Below are 17,241 nucleotides of genomic sequence, written 5' to 3' on the forward strand. Positions count from 1 at the left end.
AAAATGTTTCCAAGGAATATTTACATTCACTTGCCATTAAAAGAACGAAGTGAAGTGAAGGATAAAGAGAGAACTTGACAGTGTTTATATAATAACATAGTTCATTAATATGGCCTAAATTAAAACGATGAGCGAAGTGAGACAGAGGAAGATATTGTACAAGTTCATAGTACATTATAGGTATATAGCAGATGTTGACGCAGGCATTGCTTGAATCAGTTCAGCTGTAGATACTTGGGAAGCCTGGGACGTGCAAAATAAGCAAAAACAAAATAAAACCATGATCATGTAATTATTATACATCAAAAAATGGAAACATGAACAGAAAATAGTGACAGCTTGCAGTAGCAATTGGTGTCACAAGATAGAGACAACGTGTTTTATCCAAACTTTATAGATATTTCCACAAACGACATATAGTTGTAAAGAAAAATATGAACTTCCACATTAACACTTGGTGTTGTCAAAACAATAATAATATTTTCACATCTTATTTTATTTACATCCTTTTTTTATCTACTTTTTGCTTATATTTTTATCTTTTTATTTTATTTTATTACATTAGTTATCACATCTTTCACTTTTTTTTAACTTCCTGTTTCTCTCATCCTTACACCCAACAAATGCCTTGAATTAAAACCAACATTATTTGCTACAAAGTGAGAGAGTGTATGTAACGGTATGAGTCAATGAGAATAGACAGAGACTGAAGAAAAGGGTTTTAGTTAGGAAGCATTACCTCTCTCTCTTCTAACTTGTTAAAGGCTATTGATGCTAGACAGCTAGCTTCTTGCAGTGGATTTGTAATTGGGAATGGGAACATGGCCAGACTCTATGTGTCTGAGATCCTCCAAAAGTATCTCATAATGTCTCTTAACTTCCTCAGCTGATTTACCACCAACTGCTTTGGCTACATTGAGCCAACGTTCAGGGGTATCCTTGTCATATTTTGCAAGTGCCTTTTCAAACAGCTTGTTCTGTTTTGGAGTCCAAGATGAATCATAAGGCTTTTGTTTGCTAAGGATGCTTGAGGCCATAAGCTAGAAAAGGAGAAAAGAAGCTAATGGAGAGGCTTCACTAGGAAGAGATAGGGATAGGGATAACTTGAGCAAGAAAATAATGTGGTTGCTTTGCTTATAAATGGCTTAAGGATAGTGGGTTGTAGCTCACTCATAAGCGAATCTGAATTGCCAAAAGTTTCTGCTTTGGAACCACGAAATGAAGCAGAGACAAGGTACAGCTGCAGGCCAAAGAGGGGAATCAGTTTCAAATGAATCTGGTTCCGGATTTCACATCCTTGCCCATCTTCACGTTTCTTTTCTATCTTATTATACATAAAGTTGTTCTCCTTGCTTAGCTTCATCTTTTCATAGTTCTATATTCCTACAAAACTTATTTGTGCTAAGGAAATTTCCAACTGTGTTTCAGCTACACCAAGTATTCTGTAATCAAACTTACAGAATTTAAATAATTGAAGTGATGAGTACCAAACATATGTAGGCTAACTTGAGTTAGGCATATACAGATAATCTTGTTAGAATCGTGACATTATTTAAGGAAGCATCAAGCACAAGTAGGGAGGGGGGGGGGGCTGTCATTGGATCTGAAGTTGATAAAAAAAGAAGAAAATGCTAATAAATATCTGCAATTAATTAAACCACATGATCGGAAGAAAGTATAATAACCATAAAATAGAGCATGGAGAACAAATTAAAGAGCAGAATAGCGGTATATTCATATGGGTCAATTCAATTGCTCGGATTTTATGCTATATTTTATTTACTCTTCATTTACGGTAAAGGGTCCCTCAGAATATGTGATGTTACGCAGAATATTTCAAAATTTGTGAAACTCCCCAAAGTCAGGTTTGCTGAGATTAAATTTTAGGCAAGTGTTGCTGTCTATAGTTTAAATCAAAATTTTTCTTCACTGATAGGCGAAGATGACCATCGATAACAACCTTGCAACCTTGTAAAATATAGTTTATTTACCCTTCTTTTGGTACAGAATGAATCCATTAATACCAAATACTGTATAAAAAATAAAATAGTAAGTATATGAATTGTATATATATCAGTGAGCCCTTGCGGCATCTGTTGAAGAACTGGTGAGAAGCTTACAAGATGGGTTGAAGGGATAAATTTACTCGGCCTAAACAAAACTAATTCATTTTATTCAGTTCTGAGGTCTTTGGAATTGGGTTTCCGAACAACATTCCAAAAGGTTCTAGCTGGCCACCTGAAATATGTACTATGGTAACATCTAGTTGTTTGTTTCTGCATGTTTTGCTAGTACACTATTAAGGTCCTTTCGGTTTTTATTTCCCCTCGTGTAGGGTATTCGACTACCTTGGGATCGAGGATGAATAGATTGGTGAATGTACCAACTATGAATGAGTTAGAAAGCTTATTTCTAGGAGGGATAAACATACTGGTTTTAATTGTTTATGTAAAATCTCATTAACTAGTTTTAATGAGTAATTAAATAATTTTAAATTAATGTATAATTTTTTTTGTAAATTAATGTAATATTTTTTTATTGGTCCGACCGGTTCTTGATTGATTAAGCTAAACCACATTTTGTGGAAGTCTAAAATGGTTAGGAGTCACTGAACATAAACACAACCAAAAAGGAATCACATTAGTTAACGTAGCTCTTGTTTCGCAGGGGATACGTGCAAGTTGGGCAAGAATTTCTATTCTATCGCTCTTAAAGGGAGGGTAGGAAAAAGTGACTGGACGTTGGAGGATGCAAATAAAAGGCAATAGAAAGGTAAGAAAAAGTGTGTGGCATTGATAATGTATTTGTGGTATAAATTTGTTCCTACCGATAGGGTGCTTTTCCACGAGATTCGAAGATTGAGACACGCTACGTGATTTGAGTACGGGTAAAGGTATCGATACGATACTTTGCACCATAAAGGAACGTCAACTATATCTTTCCTTAGCACATTTTTAATATGATAAATTTTATAGTAGTGAAATTTTACATTAATGATAAAGAAAATGGTAGATAACATGGTTGTGGTTGTGGCCCATAAATGATGCAAGTCTCCTTGCAGGCCTGTCTTGTTAGTGGGCTAGTCCTAGATTCCATCTTAGCCTTCCAGGGCACAAAATAAAAAGACTCTTGTACATTTGGGTTCTCTATGCAACAAGCTTCAAACTTTACTGGATTAACTTTTGATCTTTCCTAGCATGATGATACAGTACCAGCAAGTTCCCAGTTTTTTAACTTTAAACATCTCCAATTTCAGATGTCAGCTCGGCAACACATAAATACAAAATTCTGTGTACCAGTGAGCTCACAGTTGATTGAAAATACAATAAATTATATTTGTACTTTAAAAATTTGATATTGATAATTTTGTTTTCAAGGCTGATTTTAAACATTTATGAATTATAAATTCTTATTAAAAATAATATTTATTATATTTTTAAAATTTTCCACTTTTTATCCTAACTGTTAAATAAGAAGACATTTAATAAATTTTCAAAATTTTAAGATAACAAATGCATATATATTTTTTAATAATTTTTATAAAATAATAAAATATTTTTTTTAGAAAATTTATTATTATTTAATATTTTTCTAACATGTGTACAAAAGTATATAATAATATCTTATACATGGTAAATTTTTATTAAAGTAACAAGATATCATAGAAATTAATACATTCATAACATTAACTATTATAAAATTATAATAATTTTTTTAATAACATTGATAATTCATTGATCTTTAGTATGATTAAAGATCAATGAATTTTTTTTAAAAAAATTTATAAGAGAGATTCGAGAACATGATACTTATTTAATGTAAAAAAAATTGATAAATGTGCACTTGTTACATTACAAAATCTTTCCCTTGGCAAATTCATTATTTCTCTGACTACTCCAAATACATTAAATAGTTATTACTACTAGTCAGTGGGCTGCAAGGACTACGATTCCCGGTACATTGGATCTGTTGCTCTTTGTTGGCATATCACAATGGACAAAAATTATATATTATTTATTAGTTAACATTTTTAAAAATTATATTTAAAAATATTTATAATACTATAATTTATTTATTTTATTGATATAAAACAATTTATTTGCAATTTTTCGAATATTTCTTCCTTCCTATGTTATTAATGGAGTAATTTGGTTGCGTTGATAATATATGATTTTTTATTCTGTAGAAAATTGTACCGCATGATAAAATATTAATAAGTATTATTTTTTAAAAATTATTAAATTTAATAATATTAATATATTTAATTATATTGAATTAAGTTAAATTTAATAAAATTTATTGAGCATAAATTCTTATCATATATAATTTCACACATGTAAAAAAAAATATCAAATTATATATTTGATATTTTCTAATTTAATCTTTTATTTTCAGTTAAAGGTAAGTTGATACTAATATATAATTAATATCATCTTACATTTTTAAAAATAGTGCATAAATAAAAACAAAATTTTCTTAAAATAATAATAAATGAAAAAAGTAGAAAGGATAGGGGACGATGTGTGTTTGTCGATTAATCAGAAGCACGTAACGCTTTGAAATAGACTCTTCCTATCCACAGTTGGATTCAAAAGTAGCAAAAAACGATCATCATTAACTCACTGGTCAATTAAGTGAACAGCTCTTAATATGAAAGTGAATTAAATTTAATAACTAAATAAAACTAATTCTGAATGGGCAACATGAGTAATCAAATCAAAGGACAAAGATTTTATTGGTTAAGCATTGCGATATATATCATTAAACGCTAATAAACTATAAAGGTAGTCACAAAGCATGTTAACAAAGACAAAGATGTTACATGTCACAACATTTCGACGAAATTATTTAAAAAATAAACAAATTTAATATTTTATCAGTATTTTTACCAAAATTTATATTTTTTGATAATAAACGGGGGCTTGTTCTATTTTTGGAACGGACTAACAGGAGGCTAAGAATCTGGAGCTGTTACTGATCCAGGTACTGTTCATTGTATCTTTGACATCATCGCGCGTAGATTGCACATGCACTGTGTTAGGACGGTGTAAGCAACGCGCCACGTGTCTTTTGTGGGAAAGTTCTGATGGTTCCAAGTAAGGTAACGGATACCGTCCTATGATACCAATCCATAAGTGACTGATTCAGAGTTTGTCCACGTCACGTGACGCGTCATCATCTGACATGTTACCCCCACGACGAGTCCCATGTGGTCGACGACATAAGTTAGACCCAGTTATTGCCGTTTTCCACACAAATCCATGTTAAAAGGGTGTAATGTAATATTTGATTTTGATATTCATACTACGTGGCGGTCATGTCAATGTGGTCCAATGCCCGCAGCTTGGATTTATGGACTCATCTCTCTCTCTCGCGGTTCTGAATCTCAAATCCAATCCAATCCTCTCTCCTATAATAATTCACACATCCACCCTGTTATAATTTTTTTATTAATTATCTTTTTTATATATATTAATTTCCTCTCCCCCTCCTACTGTTCGTGTGTTGGGCATGACGGTGTAGTGACCCTACTTTTCTTTTCTATCAACTATTGTTCTGCTGCCACCCTCTCCACACCAAGAAGCTAAAGCTAGGCGCAACAATACTCTATCTATTACCTAATTCCTAATCATAGTAAGTAGTAAGTGAAGAACATGTTGCACTGTCTCAACACTTCGGGGAATCTAGCTGGTGGCTCCTCCGACATGACAGTGTTGGAAAGACAAAAGGCGAGGATGAAGTGGGAACAGGAACAGGGCTCCTTTTTTGGAACTGGGTTCAACGCTGTCTTCTCTTCTTCTTCTTCTTCTTCTTCTTCTCTGCATGTTGAGAATTCTGAGGCTTACCCCGGAGCAGGAATAGTATTGCACAAGTTTGATATGGCACCCGCTACTGCTCCACCTGCTGCTGGGTTTGATTTGAGTTGTGCAATATCAAGGACTTTTAGTTGTCCGCCCACTCTGCCAGAGCCTAAAGCCACTCACTTCTCATCAATTGGGAAAGAGTGTTTTAAGAAGAGGAAAACCCACAATCCCAAGGTGTGGAATTTGCATCCTTCGCATTCAAGGATATTGGAGCTGGATGAACTAACCTTAAGAAATTTTGTTTGATGTTAGTTTGTTGCAGAAAATTATAAGAAAGACAAGAAGATCAAAGTGGGTGTGGAGGATGGAGAATCCAAAATCACAGGGCAGACCAAGAATAACACAACCACCACAAATAGCATTAGCAACAACAGAGAAACTTGTGCAGATGCTTCAAATTCAAATCCTTCCGAGGTTCAAAAGCCTGATTACATTCATGTCCGAGCACGTCGTGGCCAAGCCACTGATAGCCATAGCTTAGCTGAAAGAGTGAGTTTCATTAAGTTACAACTACAACTACGCGTTGCAATGTTCAATGCATTTCTCACTCTACATTTTCATGCAGGTTAGAAGAGAAAAGATAAGTGAGAGAATGAAGTATTTGCAAGATTTAGTACCCGGTTGCAACAAAATCACCGGAAAAGCAGGAATGCTAGATGAGATCATCAACTATGTTCAGTCTCTTCAACGACAAGTTGAGGTGAGAGACTAACAGTTTGCTTCATTTCTTCATTTCTTCATTTTTTTTCCCTCAAATGTATAAAAGGCCTTGTGACTTACTATATATTATTATATATATGCTCATCACATGCAGTTTTTGTCAATGAAATTGGCTACTGTGAACCCAAGGCTTGGCTCTAATATCGATGATCAATGTGAGAAAGAGGTAAGGGAGATGCAGTTACTCTTTCACTTTTAGATCACCTACATTCTCTGATTCTGACATACTCTATTATTTGATGGGTGAAGGTGTTTCTTGCTTGTGCTTCAACATTTCCAAACACGGGGATGTCATTTGACATCACCAATTCCTCCTATCTTCAGTTCAATTCACCTCAACAAATTGTTTCATATGGTGGATTAGATATGGGGATTAACTCTTCCGATATTGGGCTTAGAAGGACCATAAGTGCTCCTGTATCAATGCCTGAAACGTTTCTTGACGACTCCTGTTTCAATGTTGGTTACCTGTCCCTAGTTTTCTTGTTATATTCCTCATTTTTCTCAATTTGATCTTTTTAATTTACGTGCATTGCAGCAATTTCTACCTTCCTCAACATGGGAAGGTGATTTCCACAACCTTTACAATTTGGATTTTGATCAAGCACCAACAACATCCTTTCCTTCTCAGCTGTTCACAGGTAGCTAAAAATTTGTGTCTTGTGAAATCACTTTTTCCTTAGCCCGGTATCTTAAAAGCAAAAAGAAGAAGCAAAAGAGAGTGGATTTTAATACATGATGGAGACGTTAAGCCCCACTGATATTGATGAGAGCATATAAATGCTGAGACCTTTTTTGAAAAAAAAAAAAACAGAAATTTTAAAAATGGATCTTTTAAATTATTTACTTTTCCTTTGCCACCATTTTTTTTCCCGCTGAGAAGGATAAGGCATTAATCACATGACAAAAATTAAAAAAACACTAAATTTATTTGGCAAGTTAACTGTATTTTGTGAAGTAAAATGGATAATATTGTATTGGCAACTTGAATGAATAGGCCCTGGACCAGGATCGGGATCAAGACATCTTAGCCTAGGGAGGGGATTACAATTTCACAATCTTTCTTTTTTGAGACCACCTAAAATAATTAACGAATTTCGAATTAGTTATACTATACCACTCAATGTAAATTCTAAATGTTGTTTGGCATCTCTGCAGGTCTACTTGAAGCTGGCAATCTAAAGATGGAGATGTAGACTAGAGCTCCAATTTCCTTATGCATCTTATCAATATTCTTTTTTTTTTTTCAAGTACATAGCATATATATATATATATATATATATATATTGTTTGTATACTGCTCCATAATATAAATAAAATTACATTAATACCTGTTAACTTGAGTCACTTTCATTTGCACGTTCAATTCATAATATAGCTAATGAAAGAAGAAAAAGGTTGATAACGATCAGCACTGAGCAGGCTGATATCAGTAATGTGGCATCAAACAGCTAATCCAATTTACATAAGGTGTTAAACTAACATATTTATGTTTAGGAACTGAATGAGGCCTGGTTCCTTGATTCAATTAAATCTTACCCATTTAGTTAGGTGAAGCAGATAGAAAAGCACTAAACATGGTGGAGAGAGATAGAGGACATGAAGGTGATAGTGGACCTTCACAAAGCAGGCTTTGGGGACAGAATAAGGGCCTCTTGATTGAGACAGTGATGGCTAGGCCACAGAATAATGAATACATAGCTCTAAATATGGGGTGGACAAGAGGGGCTTGGGCAGACATCTTCATGTCTTCAATTTATTAGAATGATCTTTTGTCTCTCAAGTACCCAAAAGAGTTGTGATTTAGTTCAATCAAAAAGGCCATTTCTACTCACTTGTCTATGGTTAAAAGGATAGATTGTAACCCCAGTTTTCAAATGTTTAGAATAGTATGGACAAGGACACTACCACGAAAAGGAAATGTGTTAACATTGTTCATTCAGTTCTTCAATTGGTTAGACTTATTGTCATGTGAACCAATGCCAAATCTCATCATAAAAAATCCCAGGTTGCTCCTAGTTCAATGATGTTTCTGTTTCTCTAGTTTGTTTTTAACTTGTTTCAAAGTATCACATTGATGACCTCGCTGTGCAAGACGTTAGTTCATGACATAGTGATAAACACAAAAAATTGGATTGAGAAAATTTCCAAGCAAAGGAGCTTATAAAAATATTCATGGTTAGTTACTTTCATGTCTTAATATGCATGAAAGGAAATTTTCAATGTTAAGTTGCACCGACGGTTAATTGGGTACTACCTTTTATTTATTTATTTTAATCTTGGAGGTACTAGTGCCATGGCTATCTTTCACTTTCAAGGCATATACAACAGTGACAATGGTGGACCTATCTCATTCATACCCAAGATTTTGTTGATTCTTTGTTCCTGCGGATAGGGAGAGATGATTTTGGATTTTGCTTTCAGTGGCCCCTCTTTAGAATTTCTCTTCTCATCTATCGCTCTCTACCCTTTCACTCACATGGGGCGCCGTTCACCACTTCCAAGCCTTATAAAGGCTAAGAAAAAGCCACAACCATGATAGCTTCCATGTTTATGTTTCATTCTTCTTTGGAAAATTCTAAATCTTAACCACTTCCCCATGCTGGATCAGGTTTAGAAAAAGGCGTATCATGATTTGGCTTATAAAAGATTATTAATTTTCAATAAATTATTAAATCTTTAAATAAAAATAATGAGATATTAAAACGAATAAAAAAACTAATTAAACTATATTTTTGTCTGCATTTATAAATCATATAAACAACTATTTTTATGTCATTTTATATTTATCTATTAATTCAACAGTTAATTTCATCAAATATTTATAATTTATCAATTAATTCTGCCAAAAATAGCCCAAACGGTAGGGACCATTTTTCGAAATTCTTTTTAATTTGCTAATTTTTTTTAATTAGTGAGTCCATGGATAATCTAAGTAATAGTTATGGGAGAGCATAGGTCGTAAGTCTTTTTGGCACTCAAGCGAGTTGCATTTGAATTGGACAGTGCACAATTATTGACGATGGGGTGAGTTGTACCTCCATGCTACATTGTTGGACTCTATAAGTCGGTAATATTCGTCAAGTTCTCCAACCGAATATAAATTATACATTTTTTTTAATGGGTGATTATATATGTTTTCTTTATAATTTAAATATTTTATAAATACTTTCTAATTTATACTTTTAAATTTATAATAATTTATAATTTATAATTTTATATTTTATAAATACTTTATAATTGCGAAAACTGGGCTTCCATCTTGTGGCAAGAATCTTATTTTAACCCAAACACAGTTGGGTTGGGCGTTTAAACTAGTTGAGAACTTTGACAAAAACAAAAAACTCATCAGCCAATTTGTTTCGGATATTATGTTGGAGAATGCACCCTATGACATATCTGTAGATGAGATTTGAGCAGTTCAAATTTTTAAAACCAATTGTGACGTTGGAGAAAAGAATATTCCCCAACTAGCAACACAGGAAGACAGTAACTTACAAGACTAAGCAAAATGCTCATAAAACAAACCAAAGCATATGAAGCTCTATTTCTTTCAAATGAATTAGAATCAATCTTCACACTAGTATTCCAAGTTAGATACAAAAAAAAAAAACAAAACAAAGGCGATATACAAAACACAATCTTCTACAACATAATTGGATTAGATGATTGAGGCATCTCCCGCATCTGTGAATCAAAGAAATGAAACTCCTTCAAAATTCTAAAATAAAGCTGCAGCAAAAGTTTGAAAAGAATGAGTAAGGAAGGCAAACCTTTTCCAGGAACAATAACAACTGGTGCTGCTTTACAGTGGTGAAAGCAGTACTCACCAACACTTCCCTGTAGCACGCTGAAGAAAATCACAACAAGATGGCTTAGTAATAGTAGTTAGTAGCAGAGACAGAGGGGAGGGAATGGTGAGACAATTACAAACCTTTGAATCAAACTTCTGCCTCTGCTCCCCATAACCACTGCTGCGGGTTTGATCCTCTCTGCTTCCTTGCAAATTACTTTTCCTGGTTCACCTTCCACAATCCTAGCTACTGTTTTCACCTGCATTTTCATTATTATATATATCTTATCGTTTGGGATTAGTTGCTCAAAGAGAACTTCCTCTCTGTAACATCTAATATTCACAGAAATAAGTGTAATATAGAAGGTGATCATCAACAGAGATCAATCATAAAATTGGATTCACAAGAAATGGAATTGCTTTTAGTCATCTAGTAAAGCTCCAAAGTCACCCAAAGGGATTATTACTACATGCTATGACACAACATCTCAAGCATATTTATTGGATTGGGGAATGTGGAATTTGTTAGAAAATGGATACCCCTGGTTCATATATTTTGGGCTCTAATTAACCAAAATTCAGATCTTCTACTCACAACTTGAATCCACAACACTAACTACCAACACAGTCTCTTTTGTGGTTAATAATTGAATCAATTATTTTACATAACTAATGTACGATGCAAGTGATATTCTTAAAAATCCATAAAATAAAAAAGAAAAACAGATTCTAACCATTACGACTTCAAAAGCCTCAACTGCTAATTTCTCCATCAGGCTCTGGGTTACGTCATAAACGACTTGGTTCTTCACATCTGCAAAATATTCAATAAAATAAAATAAAATAAAATAAATTGCACAAATAAAGACAAAATGATAATAATAACATAGTAGTTAAAGAAGTAACAAACCAGAAACGGCGTGAACGAGATGGATAGTGTCAGCGAGCCTACAAAGATGTATGAGAGCCCAATCAAAGGCGTGTTTACTATTGGGGCCATGATCTATGGCTATGACTATGTCCCTTCCTCTTCTCCTTTCCCCTGTTTCCCTCTCAAGCTCTGGCTCTGGCACCACTGGGATCAGAGACGGAAGCCTCACTTCTCGGTAGTTGTATTCTTCCACATCTTCCATTACTGTCTCCATTCTCAATTCCGATCAATTACTTCCTTTGCCTTTTTCTCTACCTTTAATCGTCGATTATTAAAATATAAATTCAATCAAGAATGATAGCAATTGCTTTTATTTTAAAGGTTGCGTGTCAAGTGTGAACCAATGCTGAGCTGGCCCTTTCTCTTATGCATAGCCGCCTAAATATGTCGTGTCCAAGTCTTCAACGTTCATTGATTCAACCTTCGTTGAAATTTCAATTATTTTATGCTCTGCTTTCTCTCCAAAAATCCTCCTTGTTTAAGATAATCAAAAGTAGGTATCGTGTTTAGATATACTCAACATCACATTTACACGATATTCATGTCATCACCCCTTTTATTTCTTCTAGAAACAATGGATACCCTTTTCTTTATTCAACTTTCGTCCACCCTCGTGGAGTTCACTCATCATTTTCATTGACCACCGCACCACCATTCAACCCGTTCCATTCCAGTTTAGATCTTTCCCTTTCATTTTCTTATTTATTTCTTCATCTAATCATTAAAATTATTATGATATTCATTTTATTTTAGTATGTCAAGATTATGAATATATGCATGTGTTGCAATATGATGCCATTCCGGTTCCAGACATACACCATGACAAACTTGAATTCACAAAAACAATTAAACAAAGACAATGGCTGAGTATATAAATACCGTTATGATTTCCTTCTGATGATGATTAAATAACCATTAAATATGTAATATCTTTAAAAATTTATTATAACGTATAAAATGTTACTTTAAAAACAATATTTTGCTTCTAAAATTAAAATATTTAAGTAGTTTTATATTATCGCTTCTTTAAATTTTTATCATTAAAATTTACATTACTGTAAGTGCTTTGATATTTTTTCACATTACTCATCTCCTTTCTTAATTATCGAACCTTTTCATATTATCATTTTCTGTGTTATTGACAATTGTCATTTCTTACTAACAACTCTTAATTTTACTCTTTTTCAAACCGTTTGAAAATTTCTTTTGAAAAAACATATAAATTTTATGTCTTTCCAGCGTACATAAGCAGATTTAGCTTACTCTTCAACAATTTTGCAAAGTGCAAACTTCAACTTCATCATCTCTCAAGAGTTTAAATATAATAAAACGTCAATCTACTTCTACAATAGTTCGACACCTAAAGAAAATGTATCACATTTTTGTTTTATTTTTTCAAAATTAATATAGTATTAAAAATTATAAAATAAATAGAAATGATTTTTTATTAATACAAAGTTTTATGATAAAAGATAATTTTAAAGTTAATTTTATTTTTTATAAATATTTTTAATTTGATTATTTTACTCATTCAAATAAATGAAATAAATTTTTATCATTTTTTATTTTATCTTATTTCATCTAAATATCAAATATTTGTTTATTTTATTTTTAACTTTTATCTCTTGTCTCTGTTTCAGAGAACCTTTGTGAGGTTGGTAGCGTATCCAATGCTTGCATTTAGAAGAGTAGGTGAGGCGTCAAATGCGTGCCTGATTGGAAGAACACGAGTACGATGACACTCTCAAACATATTTGTGATATATTTTTTATTTATTTGTCAGAATTTTTTAAATTATTATTTTTAACCTTAAATATAAGAATATTTTCATAATAATTTAAAAATATAATTAATAAAAACAAATTTATTATTAATTTAAAATTTTTTTAAAAAATATTCTTAAATATTAGAACACATAACTTTACCTTTTTAATTAAAATATTTTTATAAGAAAGTAATTTGTAAGAAGTCTTGTAAAATAAGTTATGGCAACTAACAAGTACGTTAAATCGACTTGTCGGACATTATTCTAACTTAATCTATATTTTTGAGATATTTTTAACGTAAAATATCTGTGATAAAAAAATAGTTTTTTAAACAAAAAATTATATTTAATGTAAAAAATAATATAAATAAAATTTATTTGCATCCATAATTAAAAAAGGTGAATAAAATAAAAAATATATAATAAAGAAAATAACAAAAAAATATTAAAAATTATTTTAACAATTATGTATCCTTGTATTACAGAGAGTACACGATAGATGAGTGGGTGGTGATATCGGAATGTGACCAATTCAAATACATGATGCAGCGAAAATGTCTCTCCCTCGTACGTTGCCATTAAATGTGAATGTGATGCAGCGAAAATGTCTCTCCCTCGTTTGATCCCAATGCTTCGATTAATTTTATTTTGCAGTGTGTAGATCTCAATAACCACCAGATATTATTATTAAGCATGTGTTAGATTTCAGGTTAAGTATAATAAATTTATTTTATATTATTAAATGTATTGAAATATGTGAATAAATTTATTTGAATCACACATTTTTATAAAAAATATGTAAGAATTATTCTTTTAATTTTGAAAGAAACAGTCATCTAAGTTGCAAAATTTGACTATATAATACTGCCTGTCATTATCCTATTGTGAAAATCGACTATGACCGTTTTTCATTAGCAGTTTTTTTTTTAAATTTAAATCTCTTTAATATTACAACGTGTGACCTATTTTTATGTGGAAAATGTTTCCCGTACAGCGTATACATTATTTTTAGTATATACGAAATGGAAAAAAATATAATAAATAATATATATAAAATTATTTTTATGTATAGCTTTGGCTACGTTATTGGCAACTTCTTGATGGTTCTTTTTATTTTTCTTTTCCAAACTAATTTGTAAAATTTGTTCAACTTTATGGATGAATATTGAAGTCGTATTTAATAGGCAAACACGAATTCTTTGAGTAGTTGGGTTTCTTAGTCATCAAATACTTTAGGATTCTTGTTTTACCAATTTGTTGAGAAAGATACACATTATTGGAAGAACAAATTTCATTAATTAAAATATAAATAATGAATTAAAACACACATCTCAGTTAAATATAGATAGGAGCAGTAAAATTATTATTTTTTCAAGTATTTTTTTGGATGAGACATATTTAGATATCCATTCAAAAAAATTTATCAATCTATTTTTTCTTTTTAAATGTGAGTATGAGAGCAGACCTTACTCATTATTTTCTAACCAATGCTCATTCTAATATTCTAAAAAGTCAATATTCAATATTTTTTTTGGTCAAATAGATGAATATTCAATCCAGCATTAAGTTTTTTAAACGGATACAATTAATGGATACTATTTTTGAACCATATTTTATCTAACAAATAATAATTATAGTACAGTAACAAATATTTTAAACTCTCTTTTGTTCGAACAAATTTATTTTCTTTAAATAAAAATGGTTCATTTCATTTTTGTAAAAAATAAAATAATATGGGTACAACTTCCGTACATTTTTATAATTTTATTTTGTAGATTGAGGTTAAGTATTTAAAAATAATTTTTTAATAAAACCTTATTATTATTAATTACTTAAATTCATCATTAAAATACATTTAATGTATTATTATTAACATGAATTACTTAAATATAATATAATATAATAGTAAATATTTTTCTTATAATATCTGGGAGCAATGAATTGAGACTAGTATTGAGTTGAAATACATTAGTTTCTTCAAAAGGGAAAAGGGAAGGCATCGGTTATAAATAGGACAAGCATAGCAGTGTAGCGTAGATAGCAGTACCACTCAATCTCCATTGTTGTATGAACTAGGAAGAGGAATGGCAGGGACTAGCAAGATTCTCTTCATTGGAGGCACTGGTTACATAGGAAAGTTCATCGTAGAAGCCAGTGCCAGTAGTGGCCACCCAACTTTCCTTTTGGTTAGGGAGTCCACTCTTTCCAACCCATCAAAATCATCCATCATCGACAAATTCAAGAACTTGGGTGTCAAATTTGTTTTCGTACGTTAAATAAATCATCAATTATGTCACTTTTTTTAAGAGTCTTTCTTGCTCTGCCTTTATATTTGGGTTTTGTGTTATTTTGGCCTGAAAATCCAAACTTTATATTTGTATTCCTCTTGGTTTATGGGAATATTTCAGTTTGTCATGGATGTGTTTCATGGGACTGTTATTTGAAAGGGTATTCACCTTGTTATGTGCAGGGAGATTTATATGATCACCAAAGTTTGGTGAATGCCATAAAGCAAGTCGATGTGGTAATCTCTACTGTAGGACACTTGCAGCTGGGTGATCAAGATAAGATCATTTCGGCTATTAAAGAAGCAGGAAATGTTAAGGTATACTTTTTATTAACCTTTTGGTACGTTGTTAATTATGTATGTTAGTTATCTGGACTAATTTATATATACGTTAGTTGTCATGTTCATTTTGTCATGAATTCCTGTGTTTAATAAGAAATTGGGAATAATAATTGGGTAAAATAATTAGTTCAGATTTTCGTATATTTAGAAAAATATGTTACATTAGTCTTAAGTTATGTTAATGGGTTGTTAAACCAATGCATATTAACGTGATACCTCGTTAGGATGATATACACGACATCCATGTAGTCGAATTCTGACTTTGAATCATGACAAGGCTTTCCGAGAAAATGTTATTCAATTATGTAGAACTGACTTACAATATTAACATCAAGTGTTTTACAGAGGACAGTATTAAGCTTGTCCTTTACCTTGATAATTGATGATTTCGTGAAATTTTCATATAAGCTAATTAAATACCGTGACGCCATTATATTTCACAGAGGTTCTTTCCATCTGAGTTTGGAAATGATGTGGACCGGACTCAGGCAATTGAACCAGCAAAGAGTGCATTTGCTACAAAGGCCAAAATTAGACGAACCATTGAAGCTGAAGGAATTCCCTACACTTATGTGTCAAGCAACTTCTTTGCTGGTTACTTCCTACCCAATTTGTCACAGCCTGGAGCTACACCTGCCCCCAGAGATAAAGTTGTTATCCTTGGTGATGGAAACGCCAAAGGTAAAAAAAATTGATGACACACTATTGCCTCAAGATTAGAAATTTACATGTTATCGTGTTACTATTGACTTTTGCTTGTTTAACAGCTGTTTTTAACAAGGAAGAGGATATTGCCACTTATACAATCAAAGCTGTGGATGATCCAAGAACATTGAACAAAAGTCTCTATGTTAGACCCCCGGCTAATACCTTGTCATTTAACGATTTAGTTTCTCTCTGGGAGAAGAAGATCGGTAAAACTCTTGAAAGAATCTATGTCCCAGAGGAACAAATCCTGACACAAGTTCAAGGTTAGTCAGTGATCATTATTCAGGTTTTGTGCTGGATCTAACAGTGATAACTTAGTTCCTTTTTTCTTTTCTTTCAGAGTCATCACCACCCTTGAATGTGGTCCTGTCGATTAAACACTCTGCTTATGTAAAGGGGGATCATGCTAACTTTGAAATTGAGCCTACATTTGGTGTGGAAGCTTCAGCGCTCTATCCTGATGTGAAATACACCACTGTAGATGAGTACCTTAATCAGTTTGTCTGAGATGAAAACTAGTTGATATGTCCTCTAGGTAAAACTTCGTTGTCTAAAATAAAGAGAATCGTGTAACAGCAGTATAGAACTGACTTGTTGCGATGTGCTCCTCAAAGGAACTATGTATGGAGAAAATATGCAATACTATGTTATGATAATTTTATTGAATGCCCGTTTATTTTCCTTGTATGAAAGTTAAAGTGAAAAAATAGCAACGACAATATGTTAGAAAAGTCTTGGCGTCAGTTAGAAGCCTTGTGATTGTGAAATGAACAATATTCAATGCCAATTCAGTTATTAAAACGAGCAATAAATAAAACCTACCTTAACTTT

The 17,241-nt window shown here is 32.1% G+C and overlaps 4 protein-coding genes across 5 annotated transcripts; 2 read left to right on the forward strand and 2 right to left on the reverse strand.

The window, feature by feature from the left end:
• Window positions 1–782: 782 nt before the first annotated feature.
• On the reverse strand, window positions 783–1,037 carry LOC113865826 (protein RADIALIS-like 1). Its single transcript, XM_027500599.1, has one exon. The coding sequence runs from the start codon at window positions 1,035–1,037 to the stop codon at window positions 783–785; it is 255 nt and encodes an 84-aa protein (XP_027356400.1).
• Window positions 1,038–5,603: 4,566 nt separating this feature from the next.
• LOC113865580 (transcription factor bHLH63-like) lies at window positions 5,604–7,843 on the forward strand. Its single transcript, XM_027500249.1, has 7 exons — window positions 5,604–6,038; window positions 6,117–6,353; window positions 6,430–6,564; window positions 6,679–6,750; window positions 6,834–7,043; window positions 7,123–7,225; window positions 7,743–7,843. The coding sequence occupies exons 1-7, from the start codon at window positions 5,655–5,657 to the stop codon at window positions 7,778–7,780; spliced, it is 1,179 nt and encodes a 392-aa protein (XP_027356050.1). The 5' UTR covers window positions 5,604–5,654; the 3' UTR covers window positions 7,781–7,843.
• A 2,280-nt stretch (window positions 7,844–10,123) lies between these two features.
• Window positions 10,124–11,580, reverse strand: LOC113865763 (universal stress protein PHOS32). Its single transcript, XM_027500502.1, has 5 exons — window positions 11,288–11,580; window positions 11,112–11,191; window positions 10,519–10,637; window positions 10,358–10,434; window positions 10,124–10,271 (listed from the first exon to the last, which is right to left on the reverse strand). The coding sequence occupies exons 1-5, from the start codon at window positions 11,520–11,522 to the stop codon at window positions 10,246–10,248; spliced, it is 537 nt and encodes a 178-aa protein (XP_027356303.1). The 5' UTR covers window positions 11,523–11,580; the 3' UTR covers window positions 10,124–10,245.
• Window positions 11,581–15,088: 3,508 nt separating this feature from the next.
• On the forward strand, window positions 15,089–17,228 carry LOC113864596 (isoflavone reductase homolog PCBER-like). Of its 2 annotated transcripts, none has more exons than XM_027498496.1 (5): window positions 15,089–15,340; window positions 15,544–15,678; window positions 16,146–16,383; window positions 16,470–16,673; window positions 16,751–17,228. In XM_027498496.1, exons 1-5 carry the CDS (start codon window positions 15,158–15,160, stop codon window positions 16,915–16,917), a joined length of 927 nt encoding a protein of 308 aa, XP_027354297.1. In that variant the 5' UTR covers window positions 15,089–15,157; the 3' UTR covers window positions 16,918–17,228. The 2 variants fall into 2 exon arrangements, with proteins under 2 accessions (XP_027354297.1, XP_027354298.1); XM_027498497.1 differs by having other exon boundaries at window positions 16,470–16,666; window positions 16,753–17,055.
• The last annotated feature ends 13 nt before the right edge of the window (window positions 17,229–17,241 follow it).

The sequence above is a fragment of the Abrus precatorius genome, unplaced genomic scaffold, assembly GCF_003935025.1.
Source record: "Abrus precatorius isolate BTA unplaced genomic scaffold, Abrus_2018 Scaffold4, whole genome shotgun sequence".
Classification (NCBI taxonomy): domain Eukaryota; kingdom Viridiplantae; phylum Streptophyta; class Magnoliopsida; order Fabales; family Fabaceae; genus Abrus; species Abrus precatorius.